The sequence below is a fragment of the Silurus meridionalis genome, unplaced genomic scaffold (assembly GCF_014805685.1).
Source record: "Silurus meridionalis isolate SWU-2019-XX unplaced genomic scaffold, ASM1480568v1 Scaffold514, whole genome shotgun sequence".
Classification (NCBI taxonomy): Eukaryota; Metazoa; Chordata; class Actinopteri; order Siluriformes; family Siluridae; genus Silurus; species Silurus meridionalis.
The window spans coordinates 1-14,099 of record NW_025804557.1 but is presented as its reverse complement, the minus strand read 5'-3'; the positions used below and the strand labels follow the sequence as shown (position 1 = coordinate 14,099).

Here is a 14,099-nt window from a genome sequence, read left to right as displayed (position 1 = left end):
GTTTCTACAGCGTATTTTCTTTTTATAGATTATCATCAACGAGACTTTATTGCCCTCTGGAGAGAAAAATTAAGATGATTTGTGTACACTATTCCATTACAAAGAGTTTTATGGGGAGGGCGTGGTTTTGGTTGAGGGCGTGGCACGCAGCTCAGCTCCTAAATGATGTTGGGTTTTGCGGTTCAGTCTTTATGAATGCTGATGGGACGCGTTTACTCAGTGGAGCCTCCTTCTGCTTACAGCCTTTAAATGCTAGCTAGAGCGTACTTGCGGAAGTTCTGGGTGAGCATGTGACTAACGTGTGACTAGCGGAAACCTGCAAAATAAATTAAACTAAAGACTTGTAAAGTAAGTTACCGCTAATGTGTTTCTTCTGAAGTGGATGATATAGATCGATTTGGTTGCGTGATTGAGAAGTTTGACGCTCGATGTGTTGAGTTTGTTGGCTGCTTCCGAGATCAGACGAGATCGAGCGTTCTCAGAGTGGTATAGCCGTAAGCTCGGTGTTCTGGCTTTTATGCATGTGGTCGAAAGCGGCGCACTGTGACATCACAGAGATACACAGAGAAACACCCCCGTATCTCTTGCACAGTGTGTGCCTTGACCGAGCATGGTCCTTCGAGCTAGATAATCAAACATTCATTAGTTGGCGGTAATGCACCTTTTCGTTGGTCTGCCAAACCGCCATAAAACACCAGAACAACAACAACAACAACAACTGAGTATGTACAGATACATGAACAGTAACTATAACACTGAGGATGTACAGTTAAATGAACATTTGTACTTTTCGAGTCTTCTACTAAATAATCTACAATATTCTACCATAATTATTTAGACGACTTACCAGGTACCTGTATGAAGAAATGTTCAATAGAAGAGAATTTGTAATTTTTTTAGTTGCTGCTAATCGCTGCTGCTTCTTGCTGCTGTTTATTTGTTTGGTGGTTGTCAATTTTAGTGTCTCTTTACTTACAATTGGTAAATTCACAAATGAGAAACAAAAGCACGCTTTGAATTATATAGACGTGTCACACTGTGACATCACACCTAGATGCCCCGCCCTCTGCCGGTGACATCATCATGTCACTCACTTTATTTCTCTCTCTATTTCTCTCTATCTCTCTCTCTCTCTCTCTCACACACACACACACACACACACACACACTGCACAAGTACAGATTACAGAGGGAAGATTACACACAAACCAGATGAAGCTGACTGAGGTGAACCCCTGAAACTAACCCAGGAACAGAGTAGGAACATTCTGATCACCTGCTGGTTTCTTTTTGAGAGACTGCTGAAAGGAAATTTCTTGAACTATCTATGGATTCAGACTCGGTCGACCTCATTGTTTTGAATAGAAGTGACCGAACTGAACTCTTGAACCGAGTCACTTGAACTGAATCTAAAGAGTCGAAATCATCGAACCGAATCTTTTCTAACTGAATTGACCAAACTGAATGGACTGAATTATTAAAATAAATCTATTAAATAGTTATTTCTGATGTTTTCTACTAACTGCAGTTGTCAAAAGTTATACTTGAACTATGATGTTATGAGGCTGCATTGGAACTAAACTTTATAGTATTGTGTGCATCAGATGAACCCATGAAGAACTCATGTATTGTAAACTGATTTAATCTCTGTGTTATTGTGATTTAATATTTAAACTGATGCTGTGAATACTGTTCAATAACTGTTTATTTTATTACTTTAACTTCTGTTCATGTAAAATTGGGTTTAAACAGAACCTTTATTTTATTATCATTTACTTTTGTCCCGTTTTCCCAAAATTTTATCATGTGGATTTTAATTCTTAGTTAAATTTAAATGATGTACAATAATAATTTTATAATATAAACAAAACACACTATATTTAAGATATTTATTCATTTTGAAGTAATAAAAAATATTCAGTTACAATAATCACTGATATTTTTGTACTTTATTATATGTAGGACATGTCCAGCTTGATCTCCTCTTTTTCTTTCTCTGGTTTTCTTTCTCTAGTGCTGAAGTCATATTGCTGAACAGCTGTACAGCTTCCTCCAGTCACTCTCGGTTTCCATCCTCATTTCTCTTCCTCACCTAAGAATCTTTGTTTCCTCAGAGATTTTCTGCGACTCTTTGGGCTTGTAGAGGTTCAGCTTTCTGTTTCTGCTGTTTCTCATAGTCAGAACCCAAAGTGCTCTCAGCTGAGCTTCATGTTTCTCCAATTGCTCTTGGTTTCTCAGAATGATCTTTTTGATGATATATTTTTATGGAGAGCAAAATATGTTAAGTTATTTAAAGTTAAATTTTTATTTATTCTGGAATAATTTTCATGTCTGTTTTTATTAATATTTATGTTCAAAAAACATTGTTTTAGTGTGTTCAATAAATGTTTATCCTGTTCGGCCCGCAACCTAAAGTGGGCTTTAAGTTTTGGCCCCTGTGCAATTGAGTTTGACACCCTCATATAGATAAATATCATTAATTATTAATAATAACATAATTAAAGGTAATTGAGCAAATCTTTTATCTCAGAAGTGTGTATCAAACTGGTAGCCCTTCACATTAGTCGGTACCCAAGAAGTAGCTCTCGGTGTCAAAAGGTTTGTGACCCTAATTTATAATCTTGTTACTTTTGTCCCCACATGAACATATACATTTTTATATTTAGTCATTGTGATTTCACCCTTATACATCGTATCTCTGTTGATTTCTTTTATTCAGCTCAATCTCACAGATGTTCTGGGACAGCTCTTAGGAGCGTTCTCTGCCGACAGTATCATCAATTTCAGCTCTTCTCCCTCACCACTGAGATTGCTCCATTTATTAAACATCTCTACTCCAGCTGTTCCAGAGAACCCTGTCTGCCTCCTCACATCGTGAAGAATACTTTTACACGTGATATGAGCACACAGACAGAGGAGTTTCCAGGTAGTCTAGCGTTCGGTAAGGCAGCTGAAGCGCTGCATTATGGGATCTGTAGTTTGTGTTATCAGCGCTTCATTTTGCCGAGACATTAATATCAATAATAATAGCTCTTTATAAAATCATCTCATGGGCGGATTTGACACTGACTTTGACACCCCTGATCTATGTGAAGACACTGATTATGTTAATGATTTCTCACAATAATTATCAACAATGATTTAACAAGGTAGGATACAGCTATTTTTAGAAAAGGCACGCGGCGACTCATGTGGTCCTTGCGGGCGAACTGGTGCACCACGTTGGTGACCCCTGATGTAGAATATAACACCGGGTTAGCTTCTAGCTTCTAGCTCCTCAGGCATGGAGTTTCTGGAGGTGTTGCTATCGCAGTAGATACGACCGTCAAACCAGAAAGACACAGACCTGAATAAACGGAGACACGCCCACAGTGCGTCTTCTTCGTGTTTACAGTGGTTCATCCTTCAATCCTACAATGCGTCGCTGCTGTAAACAGGTCAGACTGTAGTCTACAGAGAAACAGTCTATGAGACATGAACTCCTGCAGTCTCTCTGTAGGGGTTATGTAGCTTTATGTGAACAGTGAGGAGACTTTCATTAAGCTCATGCCTTCGCCTACAGACTTCTTAAAGAAGGTGAGATTATATTGACATTTCATTATAAATCTACTAAAATGATTCAGACAATGATACAAAGAAATGTGTCTTGTTCTTTCCAAAATGTGTGTTGTTCTTGGTTTTGTATTTATTTCTATACAGTGTATTTTAAGTCTGTGGTATTGTTTTGTTAAATTTGCAGACTTTCCTGAAGCCCCTAAATTAATAATGGTCATAGTGACATTGGTAACATTGCATTAATGTAATAATATCTGATAGCCATTAGAGGGCACTCTCGTGCTGCATGTGGGTGTGTTTGCAGTGTGCAGAGTAAACGAGTAAAAAACGCTGTGCAGTCATGTCTCCGGTTCTTTCTGCGCATGCTCCGAACTTAATGGTATAATATGTGTTTTATAGCATAATGATGCAAACATAACAGTATTTACATTCATCACATTACTGTGCTGGAAAACAATACAAATTAAATAAAAGAAGAAAAATGTAGAAGAAGAAAAGCGGACAAAGACAGAGGTAATGTGATGTAATGAATAGTGATGATCATATAAATAAACTAAGTTTAGTAAAAGTTTGTAAACAAACTTTATATTGGTCCAGTTTTTAAAGTCTATTCTAAAAGTTATAAATAGTGTAATAATGTCTGGGTTTCCAGAGATCCGTGATTTAGTAACATTTAAATTTTTTTTGTCACATGATACGTTTTAACAACATTTGACTCTATAGTTGTGTAGAATTTGGGTATTTGTGGTATTTGTAATCAAGTGGTTAATTCGATAATGTTTGTTTATAACTTGGCTTATTAAAAAAAAGCAACATTTGATGTAAAATTCCCTTTAAAAGTGTAGTACAGTGTAATTCATCGTGATACCGCTAGAGGGAGCTAAAGTTTAGTAGAACATTACTGCCACCTACTGGACAGCGAACACTTTTAAAATGAAGTGGAAGATGAAACAGTACTGTATGATAAAGAAGTGTTTAAATAAAGACATTTATGTGCAGGAAGACCAGATGTAATTATTCCTACTGTTTGTGTTTCATTTATAGTGTGACCCAGACAGCACCTATATTTTATATTCGATCAGATATCAATGTTTGTTTGTTTTAAAGGAAAAAGAATAAATGCTTTTATTTCACCACACACTCATTAACAAGACAATGTAGTTATGAACAAATTTTCTTTACAAAACACAGGAAGCTGAAAGCAGCTGAGATGTAAATATCAGAGAGAACATTAAATATGATGTCAAATGTAGTGACAGACATTTTCATGTTGTTCTAATCAACAGTATTGGGTGACCTACGTTCCTGTGGTGGTGAACATGACTGCGAGTTCTCCAGAAGAACAAATGCTGGTAATGTACAGTTCAAACACACACTGTTTTTCACACAGAATAAACTAAAGCCCATCACTTCCTCATCACCTAAACACACTGTTCATTTAGATTTTACTTACGGCAGCCAAACGGCTCATTTTGTAAACCCCTTGATCACTTACTCTGTCTTTAAGGGAACTAAACGAAGAGGAATGAATGAAAAGTGGTATCCAATCTGTAATATTATTGGGGACCTGATTATGGTTCAGAACGATCTATAAAACATAACTGACTACTAAAATCAGATTGTCAAAATGTCCATATAGAGGAGTATGAGCGCAGCTGGCAACCGCTCTAAAAGGCCACGGCTCTGATTTGATTAAACAGAGTGAAGGTTATTCATGAAGTATATCAGAATTGTACAAATCAATTAAACTACTTACTCTATGAACTCTATTTAAACAAAATCATTACTGAGTTTGGACCAAAATGATATCTGTATGCTAATGTGTGCTAATCAGGAAATACGTTCTACCTACCTTTCCTAGCCTGACTTTAAAATCCCACCCCTGTCTGGCCTGCACTTCCTCCCTCACTCTGCCCTGTCTTTCCCTCCTGCATTGCCTGAGTTTCTCTCACCCACATTACTTCACCTACATTACCATACCTAACTGTGCTATATGTAATGAGGCACACAGGGACAAGGTAGAGACTTGGAGGTTGTTCGATGTAGTTGTGGGAAAGGTCAGGGTCATGTGTGTACCCTGGTGCTTTGAATTTGTCCCTGTGTATCCTTTTATAGCTGCAGGTTTCAAATACTGTTTACGTTAACCTTCAAATAGCTTTAGCATTTTTGTGATTTTTATGCCAAACGTATATGTTGTTTGTGTTACAGTATTATTACAGTGCTCCAGTACATGTGGTGCCTCCTCAGCAGTACTCAGTCCATCCCACAGGATTCAATACATGCTACACTCTACTCCTGAACCTACTACCCCAACAAATGGTAAGTTCATCATGCCTTTCCAGTCATCCTTACAAAAAGCCTGGTTTTCTTGTAGGATGTTATGATCCTCACATGTTGCTCTTTAATTGAAACTGATACTGTTCTTATTAGTGTCTGCTGCAGGGATGTTCTACTATAATGATCAGGCCGTGTACAACCAGACTCCATTCCCAATGGTCCCTCCACTGCAGCAACATCCATCTACCAAGAGGAAGAGGAAAACGTGCGTGTGCTTACTCTTTGTTTCAGTACTGGTTTATTTACTGAGTAATGAATCTATTTATCTCTGATCATGTGCTATTTATTTCCCATTAAGATCGTTGTCCGAGATCCTAACCAGGACAACAAGGACATCACGGAGGAGATCATATCAGAAGCTGGCAGGAGTCGGAAGCCCACTCTGCCAGTGGGAAATGTCTTTTCCGTCCCTATGCCTCTGCAGGTAACAGTCACACACGCATTCATAGAGGAAGCAGATTCTTCTGGCTAATAGCTCACCAGTCTTCCTCCTTAAATTTACCTGTATTACCATTTCCCTTTTCCACTATTTTTTACTCATGTGTGCAATCTGTTTTCCTAATTCTGATTATCCTCACACTTTCCACCTTAAATCCCAGCAACTGGACCGAATGGTGGAAAATGAGCGTGGTGACCACTGTACCTCGGAAAACTCGTACATTAATGCACTCGTAGGTCAAAGTACCACTGTAGCTGTGAAAGGAAGGAGGAAGACAGTGAACAATGACTTACTTGCTCGGCTACTGTTTAGATACAAGCCGTTGTAGTGTGTTGAGTCTGGGTGAAGGGAGAGCTCACTAACTCCAGTTACAACAGAAATCATATAAGCACAGACACATTTCCAAAACTCCTGCTTTTTTATTTTTGTTTGCAACAGCGTTATGGGTTAGTCAAAGACACCTAAAAATGAGCATCAGAAAATAAAAAGCCTCGGCCTCCACACACGCAGTAATAGCGGAAATATGCAGTGCCGGTCTTTTCCCAAAATACCGCTCTGCTCCTAATAGAAGCGCAACATATTTCACCTGTTACACCGTGTGTAACGTGTCTTTCGTTAAAGCCTGTGTAAAGTACATTAGTGTAGACACCTGCAGCTTATAAACAGGTGCGGCTTATTTATGTTCAAAATAAAAATATTTGTAAAATTCAGGCTTATATAAGGGTGCGCTTTATAGTCCGGAAATTACGGTACACTTTTTCTACCAGGTTTATAAGAAGCATTGTTATTTGAACTGAATTGTGTTTGTGTGTAGTTACCAGCAGATGATAAGATTTATTTGGGATCGAATTTCGGGGGACGACGGCTGAACTGGAAGAACGGCTGCAATGGAGAAACTAGCGCTAGAGCCACATCCGGAGCATCAGGTGAGTCTGTAGTGAATGTAGTCTGTGTTCTTTTTCAGCTCTCTCCTGTGTTCATGTTGTGAAAATATTCAAAGCAGGTTGTGATTGTAGGTGTTGTTCTTGAAACTAAATTCAGTTTAAAGCATGAGCATTTTTAGTCATGACACATCATGTCTCTTGTGTTTCAGTAAAACTGGACGCAGTGCCAGACTCGACTACAAACAAGCTGCGCTATCAGAGGAGGAAATGGAGAAACGCTCTAAATCCATTATTGAGGAGTTTCTACACATAAATGATTACAAAGTAATGATCTCATGCAGTGTCTTATGATCACATTTAGTTGAATACACATCGGTTATTATCTTGTTACTGCGCCACATAATCGTGGTGGGTTCGTGTGCAGGAGGTCTCGCATTGCGTGGAGGAACTGGACCAGGGCGGGATGCTGTACGTTTTGTTCGGTGGGTGTGGAGACCACGCTGGAGCGAAACCAGATCACACGTGACCACGTGGGTCATCTGTTCCATCAGCTGCTGCAGGCTGGGATCCTCTCCACATCTCAGTTTTTTAAAGGGTGAGTGACATTCCTGCACCACACAGCTCCGTCTCCCACTGGCGCCAGAGACACTACTGTCTGCGTCATGAGATGTCCACAGCTTGATGACATATTTACACCCAATGGGGTTATTGTAACATTATTATGAATACGCTTGCTTTTACATTTGGTCATTTTAGAGAATTTTATAAGAGAATCAGAATCCTTTAATAAGACTTTTGTCTGTGTTCTTTTGCTCTCTTTTCCCCCATTTTCTTACCTCTACTTGTTTACACAGGTTCTCAGAAACCCTCGAGATAGCAGATGATATGGCGATTGACATTCCTTATGTATGGCAGTACATAGCGGAGCTCGTTAATCCTGTGCTTCGGGAAGGAGGAATCTCTTTGAGAGAATTATTAATGTATTTACAGTTACATTTGAGACTTTACATATACATTTTTTGCTGGAAAGGAAGTTGGTGTTTGTTTTTAATTGTTAATTTCTTGTGAATTCCAGTGAATTTAGCAAACCACTACTTTCTGTGGCAAGAGCATATTATTTGCAGAAATATTGCACCTTCTCTACAAATGGTGAGCTGTGAGATCTTCTATAGAACATGACTGAAAAAAGGAAAGTGTTTTGTCATACTAGTTGAAAAAGGTTCTTTTTTGTTCAAGTCATTGCTGTGTTTTTCTTCACTTTAGAGCCAAAAGGAAGTGGAGGCCTTATGGAGGGACTCTAAACTGAGCTGGGCTGATTTTCTTCCTGAAACCGTGGATGGGAACAACTTCATTACTGAGCAGGTGAGCTGTTGGCTGCACACTAGATTTAGACTCCACTGGAAGATCTGCACCAAACAGGATCCAGTGGGCAGTAGATTTTCTACTACTTGAGTAATAATAATAGAAGAGCTGAGTAAAAGTGACAGCATAGTTATTTTATGAAATCATTTCGCTTGAAAATTGATTTGAAATACTATTGTTTATGTCTGATCTAATCGCTTAGCTCGGCATATTTTTGGCTGGTTGTTACAGAGGGCTTTTAAAATGTGCAATAATCAATATGGGTTAAAATCATACTGTGATCAATTTCATTTGTTAGTATAAGAACATTGTCAGTGAACTCAAATGGCAGCTCGTCTGATCAGAAAAGAGAAAAGTGTTTGTGTTTGTGGTGTAAAAAGCAGTGTGTTGGTTGGTAGACTTGATGCAGTTTTATTTCTAAACCAGCACAAATGTTGCCTTTAAGAAGAACATCTTCAGAGGGGTTTTTTCTCGTCCTGGTATCATAAGTGTAGATAAACATAGGTTGTGTTTAATTGACAGCCCTGATGAAGTCTGATGACCTGAAGAGGGTGGAGCTGAGACTTCAGACAGCAGACGGACTTCTGAGGAGGAACATCAGCACCACACGAGAGGTTAGAGGTCACACAACCTGTAATTAATCCTGGAGGAATTAAGTGTGATTAGAGAGATAGCCATTTAAATGTATTAATGCAGCTGTGTGTGTGTGTGTGTGTGTGTGTGTGTGTGTGTGTGTGTGTGTGTGTGTACTGAAAATGTATTTAATTTGTTTGTTGTGTGAATTGCCAATTTATTATTATTTATATATTGTATTTATGTATTTATTTGTAAATGTATTTACTGTAAACTCTTATTAAAGATAAAGTAAGTGCAGATTGTTGTTAGTTATTTATCTTTTAGGTGGCAGCAGGATGGGGCAGGTCATGATGTGGAAAGGAGACTCTCTGCTTGCAGGCTTCCTGTGACGTAGCTTCCTGTGTTTGACTGTGTTTTTAAACAAACTTTACTATTTATCTCCTTTTTCCTCTTTTAATAATCCTAAATAGTTTTTGTCTTCCTGTCTTGTGCCTGTAGTTAGTTAACTCGACTATCACTAGTGTTGACTATATTCATTCCCTCTCACATTATCACATCTTTGAATCTTAACTCTATCTGCTTGTTTGAGTTACAAACGGTGGAGCTGAAGATGGAGGCTTTGGAGAAACAAGCAAAGCATGCCCAGCTGCGAGAGCGAAAGCGGCGCTGAAACATCCCGGCGGACGCTCACTCGTCCCAGGTAAATTCCGGTTGAATCTAACGCCCCAGCACCTCAACTCCGCGTGTTTCTCTGCCCAGGTCCAGCGCACCTACAACGTGGCCCGCCCAGGTATCGTTCACCCCGGCACCGGTGCACCACGGACCCTGGATGCTGCAGCAGTGGAAGACACGAGCCAAGCCCGGTCAAGACCAAGAACCGCTTCACCCTCTCCGCGAGACGGAACGCCATACTGTGATTCTTGGAGATTCCATCGTCCGGCATGTCCGCGCTATCGGAGACAAAGGTAAGGTGCACACTCGCTGTTTTCCTGGTGCTCGTGTTCTCGATGTCGCTGCGCAGGTACCCGCGATCCTGAACAAGAACTTTGCAGCGGTTGTTCTCCATGCTGGAACGAACGACACCCGGCTGAGGCAAACGGAGATCTTAAGGAGGGATTTCAGGATCCTGGTGGAGACGGTAAGCAGCACATCACCCACAACGAGGATCATAGTGTCAGGACCTCTTCCCACTTCCCATCTGACTGGTAAGACATCAGGAAATTTACGACTATGAGAACATTTATACAACAAACCAAATAGTTACAAGTTCACACACAGCAGTTTATAGAAACCGTATCTATTCCTCGTGTAGTAAAACCAAGAATTAAATACACAAGATCCAGAAATAATCTTATTGCAGTTAAAACTGAAAAATGCCAGATAAGCAAACACCAAAAAGTTCTAAAGTTTGGTTTATTAGATTAGATCACTTGCACCCGAAGCTACAGACAGACGCTGAAAGCTGCTAGAGCTGAACACCTGAGCAAACTCATAGAAAACAACAAAAACAATCCCAGGTTCCTTTTCAGTACAGTAGCTAAATTAACTACAAATCAGGGATCTGAAAAATGTGTTCCATCACAGTTTAGTAGTGAGGACTTTATGAATTTCTTCACTGAAAAAAATTATAGTATTAGAAAACAATTGTGGCAGTCCAACCTCTGACAGCATCTCCTGACACAATCTCACCTACAACTCCACATCTACACTGTTTTACATGTACAGGACAGGAAGAGCTGTATAATGTTATTACCAAAGCTAAATTAACAACATGTCAGTTAGATCCCATTCCTACTGATCTATTGAAGGAAGTGTTATATACAACTGGTGAGCCTTTTCTCAATATTATTAACTCCTCACTATCTTTAGGTCACGTCCCTAAATCAAGTTAGCAGTTATTAAGCCCCTCATTAAGAAACCTCATTTGGATCCAAACACGCTATTGAATTACAGACCCATTTCAAATCTCCCATTTATGTCTAAGATTTTAGAAAAGATTGTCCAAACTACTACTTCTTACTTATAAAGCACTTAATGGTTTGGCTTCCATGTATCTCTCCAGTCTTTTAACATGATACAATCCGTCACGCTCCCTGAGATCTCAAAACTCTGGATTTCTAGTAGTTCCTAGAATAGCAAAGTCCACTAAAGGCGGTAGATCATTCTCACATTTAGCTCCTAAACTCTGGAATAGTCTTCCTCACAGTGTTCGGGGCTCAGACACACTCACCCAGTTTAAGTGCAGATTAAAAACATATCTTTTTAGCAAAGCTTACACATAACACACATCACATCATAACCTTGTGCTCCAGAACATCTGATCACATGCACATTATCAACATGTCTTCATGTGTGGAGTTTTGACATTGGACCTCCTGGAGTGTTTAAAGGCTCTGGCATGGAGAAGCTGATGCTGGATCTGTGATGATCACAAAAGTTGAGCTATTTTATGAGTTGCTCAGTAGCTCCTAGTTTTATAACCATAAAGACTGTAGAAGACTGTAGAAAGAACATTACTTATAATCTTATACTCCAGTACTCATGTTAGTTCTCACTCTCCAGTGTTCTGTATTGTTGAAAGATTTATGATCAGACTCTTGATGTCACCCAAATGAGGATGGGTTCCCCTTTTGAGTCTGGTTCCTTTTAAGGTTTCTTCCTCATAACATCTAAGGGAGTTTTTCCTTGCCACAGTCGCCACGGCTGCTCATCAGGGATAAACACACACCATTCACCTTAACTGTTGATTTCTGTAAAGCTGCTTTGAGACAATGTCTGTTGTGAAAAGCGCTATACAAATAAACTTCACTTGACTTGACTTGAATTTTAAGGAATTTGGCCATGACAAAGTTTTTTCAGAACTCCTGAATGATTTGAAAGTACTTGAGGAGAATGGCATAACGATGGCAGACAAAACTGTTGTGATGGGAGCTCTCTACTGCATTGCTGGAGACACCCTGGGCTCTCATTGTATTGGGGGTCTTACAGAAAATTTCAGTTCATCAGTGTATTTATGCAGATATTGTCTGTTATCTCAAACTGAATTTCAGGGTGCTGATCCAGCAGTCTGTGGACCTCAGAGGACTCCAGAAACCTATAGATCTGCCACAGAACGGCTGGAAAGAGAAGACGTGTCAGACGTACAGGGGATAAAGTTCAGGTCTGTGTTTAATTCTTTACAAAACTTTGATGTTTGCACACCTGGCATGCCCCCATGTCTTGGTCATGACATTTTTGAGTGTGTCCTCTCATACGATCTTGCAGCTCAAGGACATGGTTGACTTAATTTGTGCTCAGCAAATTTCCAAGGCCCAGGTTACTTATCTGGATGCTCTCATCCAAGAATATTTGAAAACCAGAAAGGCATTGTTTCCTAATACCAACTTAAAACCTAAACACCATTACTTACGACATTATCCAGGGCTGATCCTAAAATTTGGCTCTCATCAGGCTTTGGACAATGCGCTTTGAGAGCAAACACAGTTACTTCAAAAGATGCACAAGGCATCTGAAAAATGTCAAAAACCTGTGCTTGACTCTTTCAGAGAGACATCAAATGTTCCAGGTCTTCCTTTCTGCTGGGTCAGTCAGTCCTCCAGCATTGCAAATAAAAGATGGCTCAGCATTTTACTTGGAGCTTTACAGTGAGCAAGTTAAAGACGCAGTCCTACATTTTGGTTTCACTGAAAGGAATATGAAGATTCCAGTAGATGTTCAGTACAATGGCCTTGCTTACAGGAAGGGCCAGTTTTTTGTCATGAAGTATGATGAGTCAGTGGAGTTTGGTGAACTTCTGCTGATTTTTGTTAAGGATGATTCAGCTCTTCATTTTCTCATGAGAGTTTATGATGCTGAATTTATTTCTTACTACCACATGTACTCAGTAAAAAAAGACAGAGTGCAGACTCATCAGTGAACTGATTGACTTGTGGCCATTGTCATCTTATGTGAAAAATGGTTACCAGATTATTCCACTGAAGCACAGCATCTTGTCAGACTGAATGCCTTCATTTCATTGGACCAGAGACCAAACTCTTTGTGTGTGTGTCTTCACAGATATTGCTGAATCACAGCTGCTTAAGAACATAGGGGATGTGATAGCAGGAGTGCTTCCGGACCTTCCTGATCAACTTGATAAGTCCGTTGAAGATACTTTAAAAACACTTGGTGCAGCAACCACAGATGATTTAAAGAACATCACAGAAAACGATTTGCTGCCAGTGTTAAAGCCCATACAAGCACGAAGACTGGTTGCTGCCTGGACCCAAAATAGTGAGTATAGAACAATGTCACCACACCACCCAATGGTAAACTTGTTAACATGGTGTTAAGGTTAGAATATGAATTTTTATGAGTCTAATAATGATGTGATCATCAATATTTCCTGAATAAATAAATGTTGTTATTATGCAATAGGAGGCTGTATCAAAAATTTTAATTTTTTAAATGCAATCTGTTCAACAAATTACATTTAGTTTTTACTATTTTGTGTAACCTTAATGTCTCCAAATGCGTCTATACAGTGTGTAATTTAGCAAAACAGAAAAAGCATTACTCAATGTTTAATGCTTTCATATCTTCTTTTTAGTCTCCGGGACTTCAACACCAAAATCTGTGCATTCATCTCCAGTGGTTGTCTTTCCCTCTGCACCCACAAATTCTTCTTCACCAGCATCATCCACCTCTACATCATCTTCAGGAATCTGTACACCATTAATACCAAACTGCTTAGAGCGATTTGAAATCCCATGGCAGAGGCTCCCTGAGGAGTTAATACAGAACTTGGAAAGACAGAAAAAACCAAGTGCAAGACAATGAAGAGAAATGGTGATGATCGTGGTCTCTGAAATGAAGATTTGCAAGAATCCAACCAAACACAACATAACAGAGAGAGCAAAAAGGATCGTGGCCATGTATCCAAAGTCTCTGCAAGATGTGATCGATGAC

At 39.4% G+C, this 14,099-nt stretch overlaps 1 protein-coding gene and 2 long non-coding RNA genes across 7 annotated transcripts; all 3 read left to right on the top strand.

The window, feature by feature from the left end:
- Nucleotides 1-3,408: 3,408 nt before the first annotated feature.
- LOC124382490 (eukaryotic translation initiation factor 4 gamma 3-like) lies at nucleotides 3,409-7,690 on the top strand. 3 transcript variants are annotated; one of them, XM_046844571.1, is made up of 7 exons: nucleotides 3,409-3,575; nucleotides 4,841-4,906; nucleotides 6,065-6,096; nucleotides 6,189-6,315; nucleotides 7,145-7,256; nucleotides 7,424-7,538; nucleotides 7,639-7,690. In XM_046844571.1, exons 1-6 carry the CDS (start codon nucleotides 3,546-3,548, stop codon nucleotides 7,525-7,527), a joined length of 471 nt encoding a protein of 156 aa, XP_046700527.1. In that variant the 5' UTR covers nucleotides 3,409-3,545; the 3' UTR covers nucleotides 7,528-7,538; nucleotides 7,639-7,690. The 3 variants fall into 3 exon arrangements, with proteins under 3 accessions (XP_046700527.1, XP_046700526.1, XP_046700525.1); XM_046844570.1 differs by having other exon boundaries at nucleotides 6,020-6,096; XM_046844569.1 differs by lacking the exon at nucleotides 3,409-3,575 and adding an exon at nucleotides 3,894-3,933 and having other exon boundaries at nucleotides 6,020-6,096.
- A 5-nt stretch (nucleotides 7,691-7,695) lies between these two features.
- LOC124382489 lies at nucleotides 7,696-9,158 on the top strand. 2 transcript variants are annotated; one of them, XR_006925046.1, is made up of 5 exons: nucleotides 7,696-7,809; nucleotides 8,069-8,194; nucleotides 8,290-8,363; nucleotides 8,478-8,576; nucleotides 9,099-9,158. It is a non-coding gene; the product is annotated as an uncharacterized LOC124382489 (long non-coding RNA). The 2 variants fall into 2 exon arrangements; XR_006925047.1 differs by lacking the exon at nucleotides 8,290-8,363.
- A 914-nt stretch (nucleotides 9,159-10,072) lies between these two features.
- LOC124382491 lies at nucleotides 10,073-13,910 on the top strand. Of its 2 annotated transcripts, none has more exons than XR_006925049.1 (4): nucleotides 10,073-10,290; nucleotides 12,203-12,312; nucleotides 13,209-13,424; nucleotides 13,741-13,910. It is a non-coding gene; the product is annotated as an uncharacterized LOC124382491 (long non-coding RNA). The 2 variants fall into 2 exon arrangements; XR_006925048.1 differs by having other exon boundaries at nucleotides 10,073-10,357.
- Nucleotides 13,911-14,099: the final 189 nt, after the last annotated feature.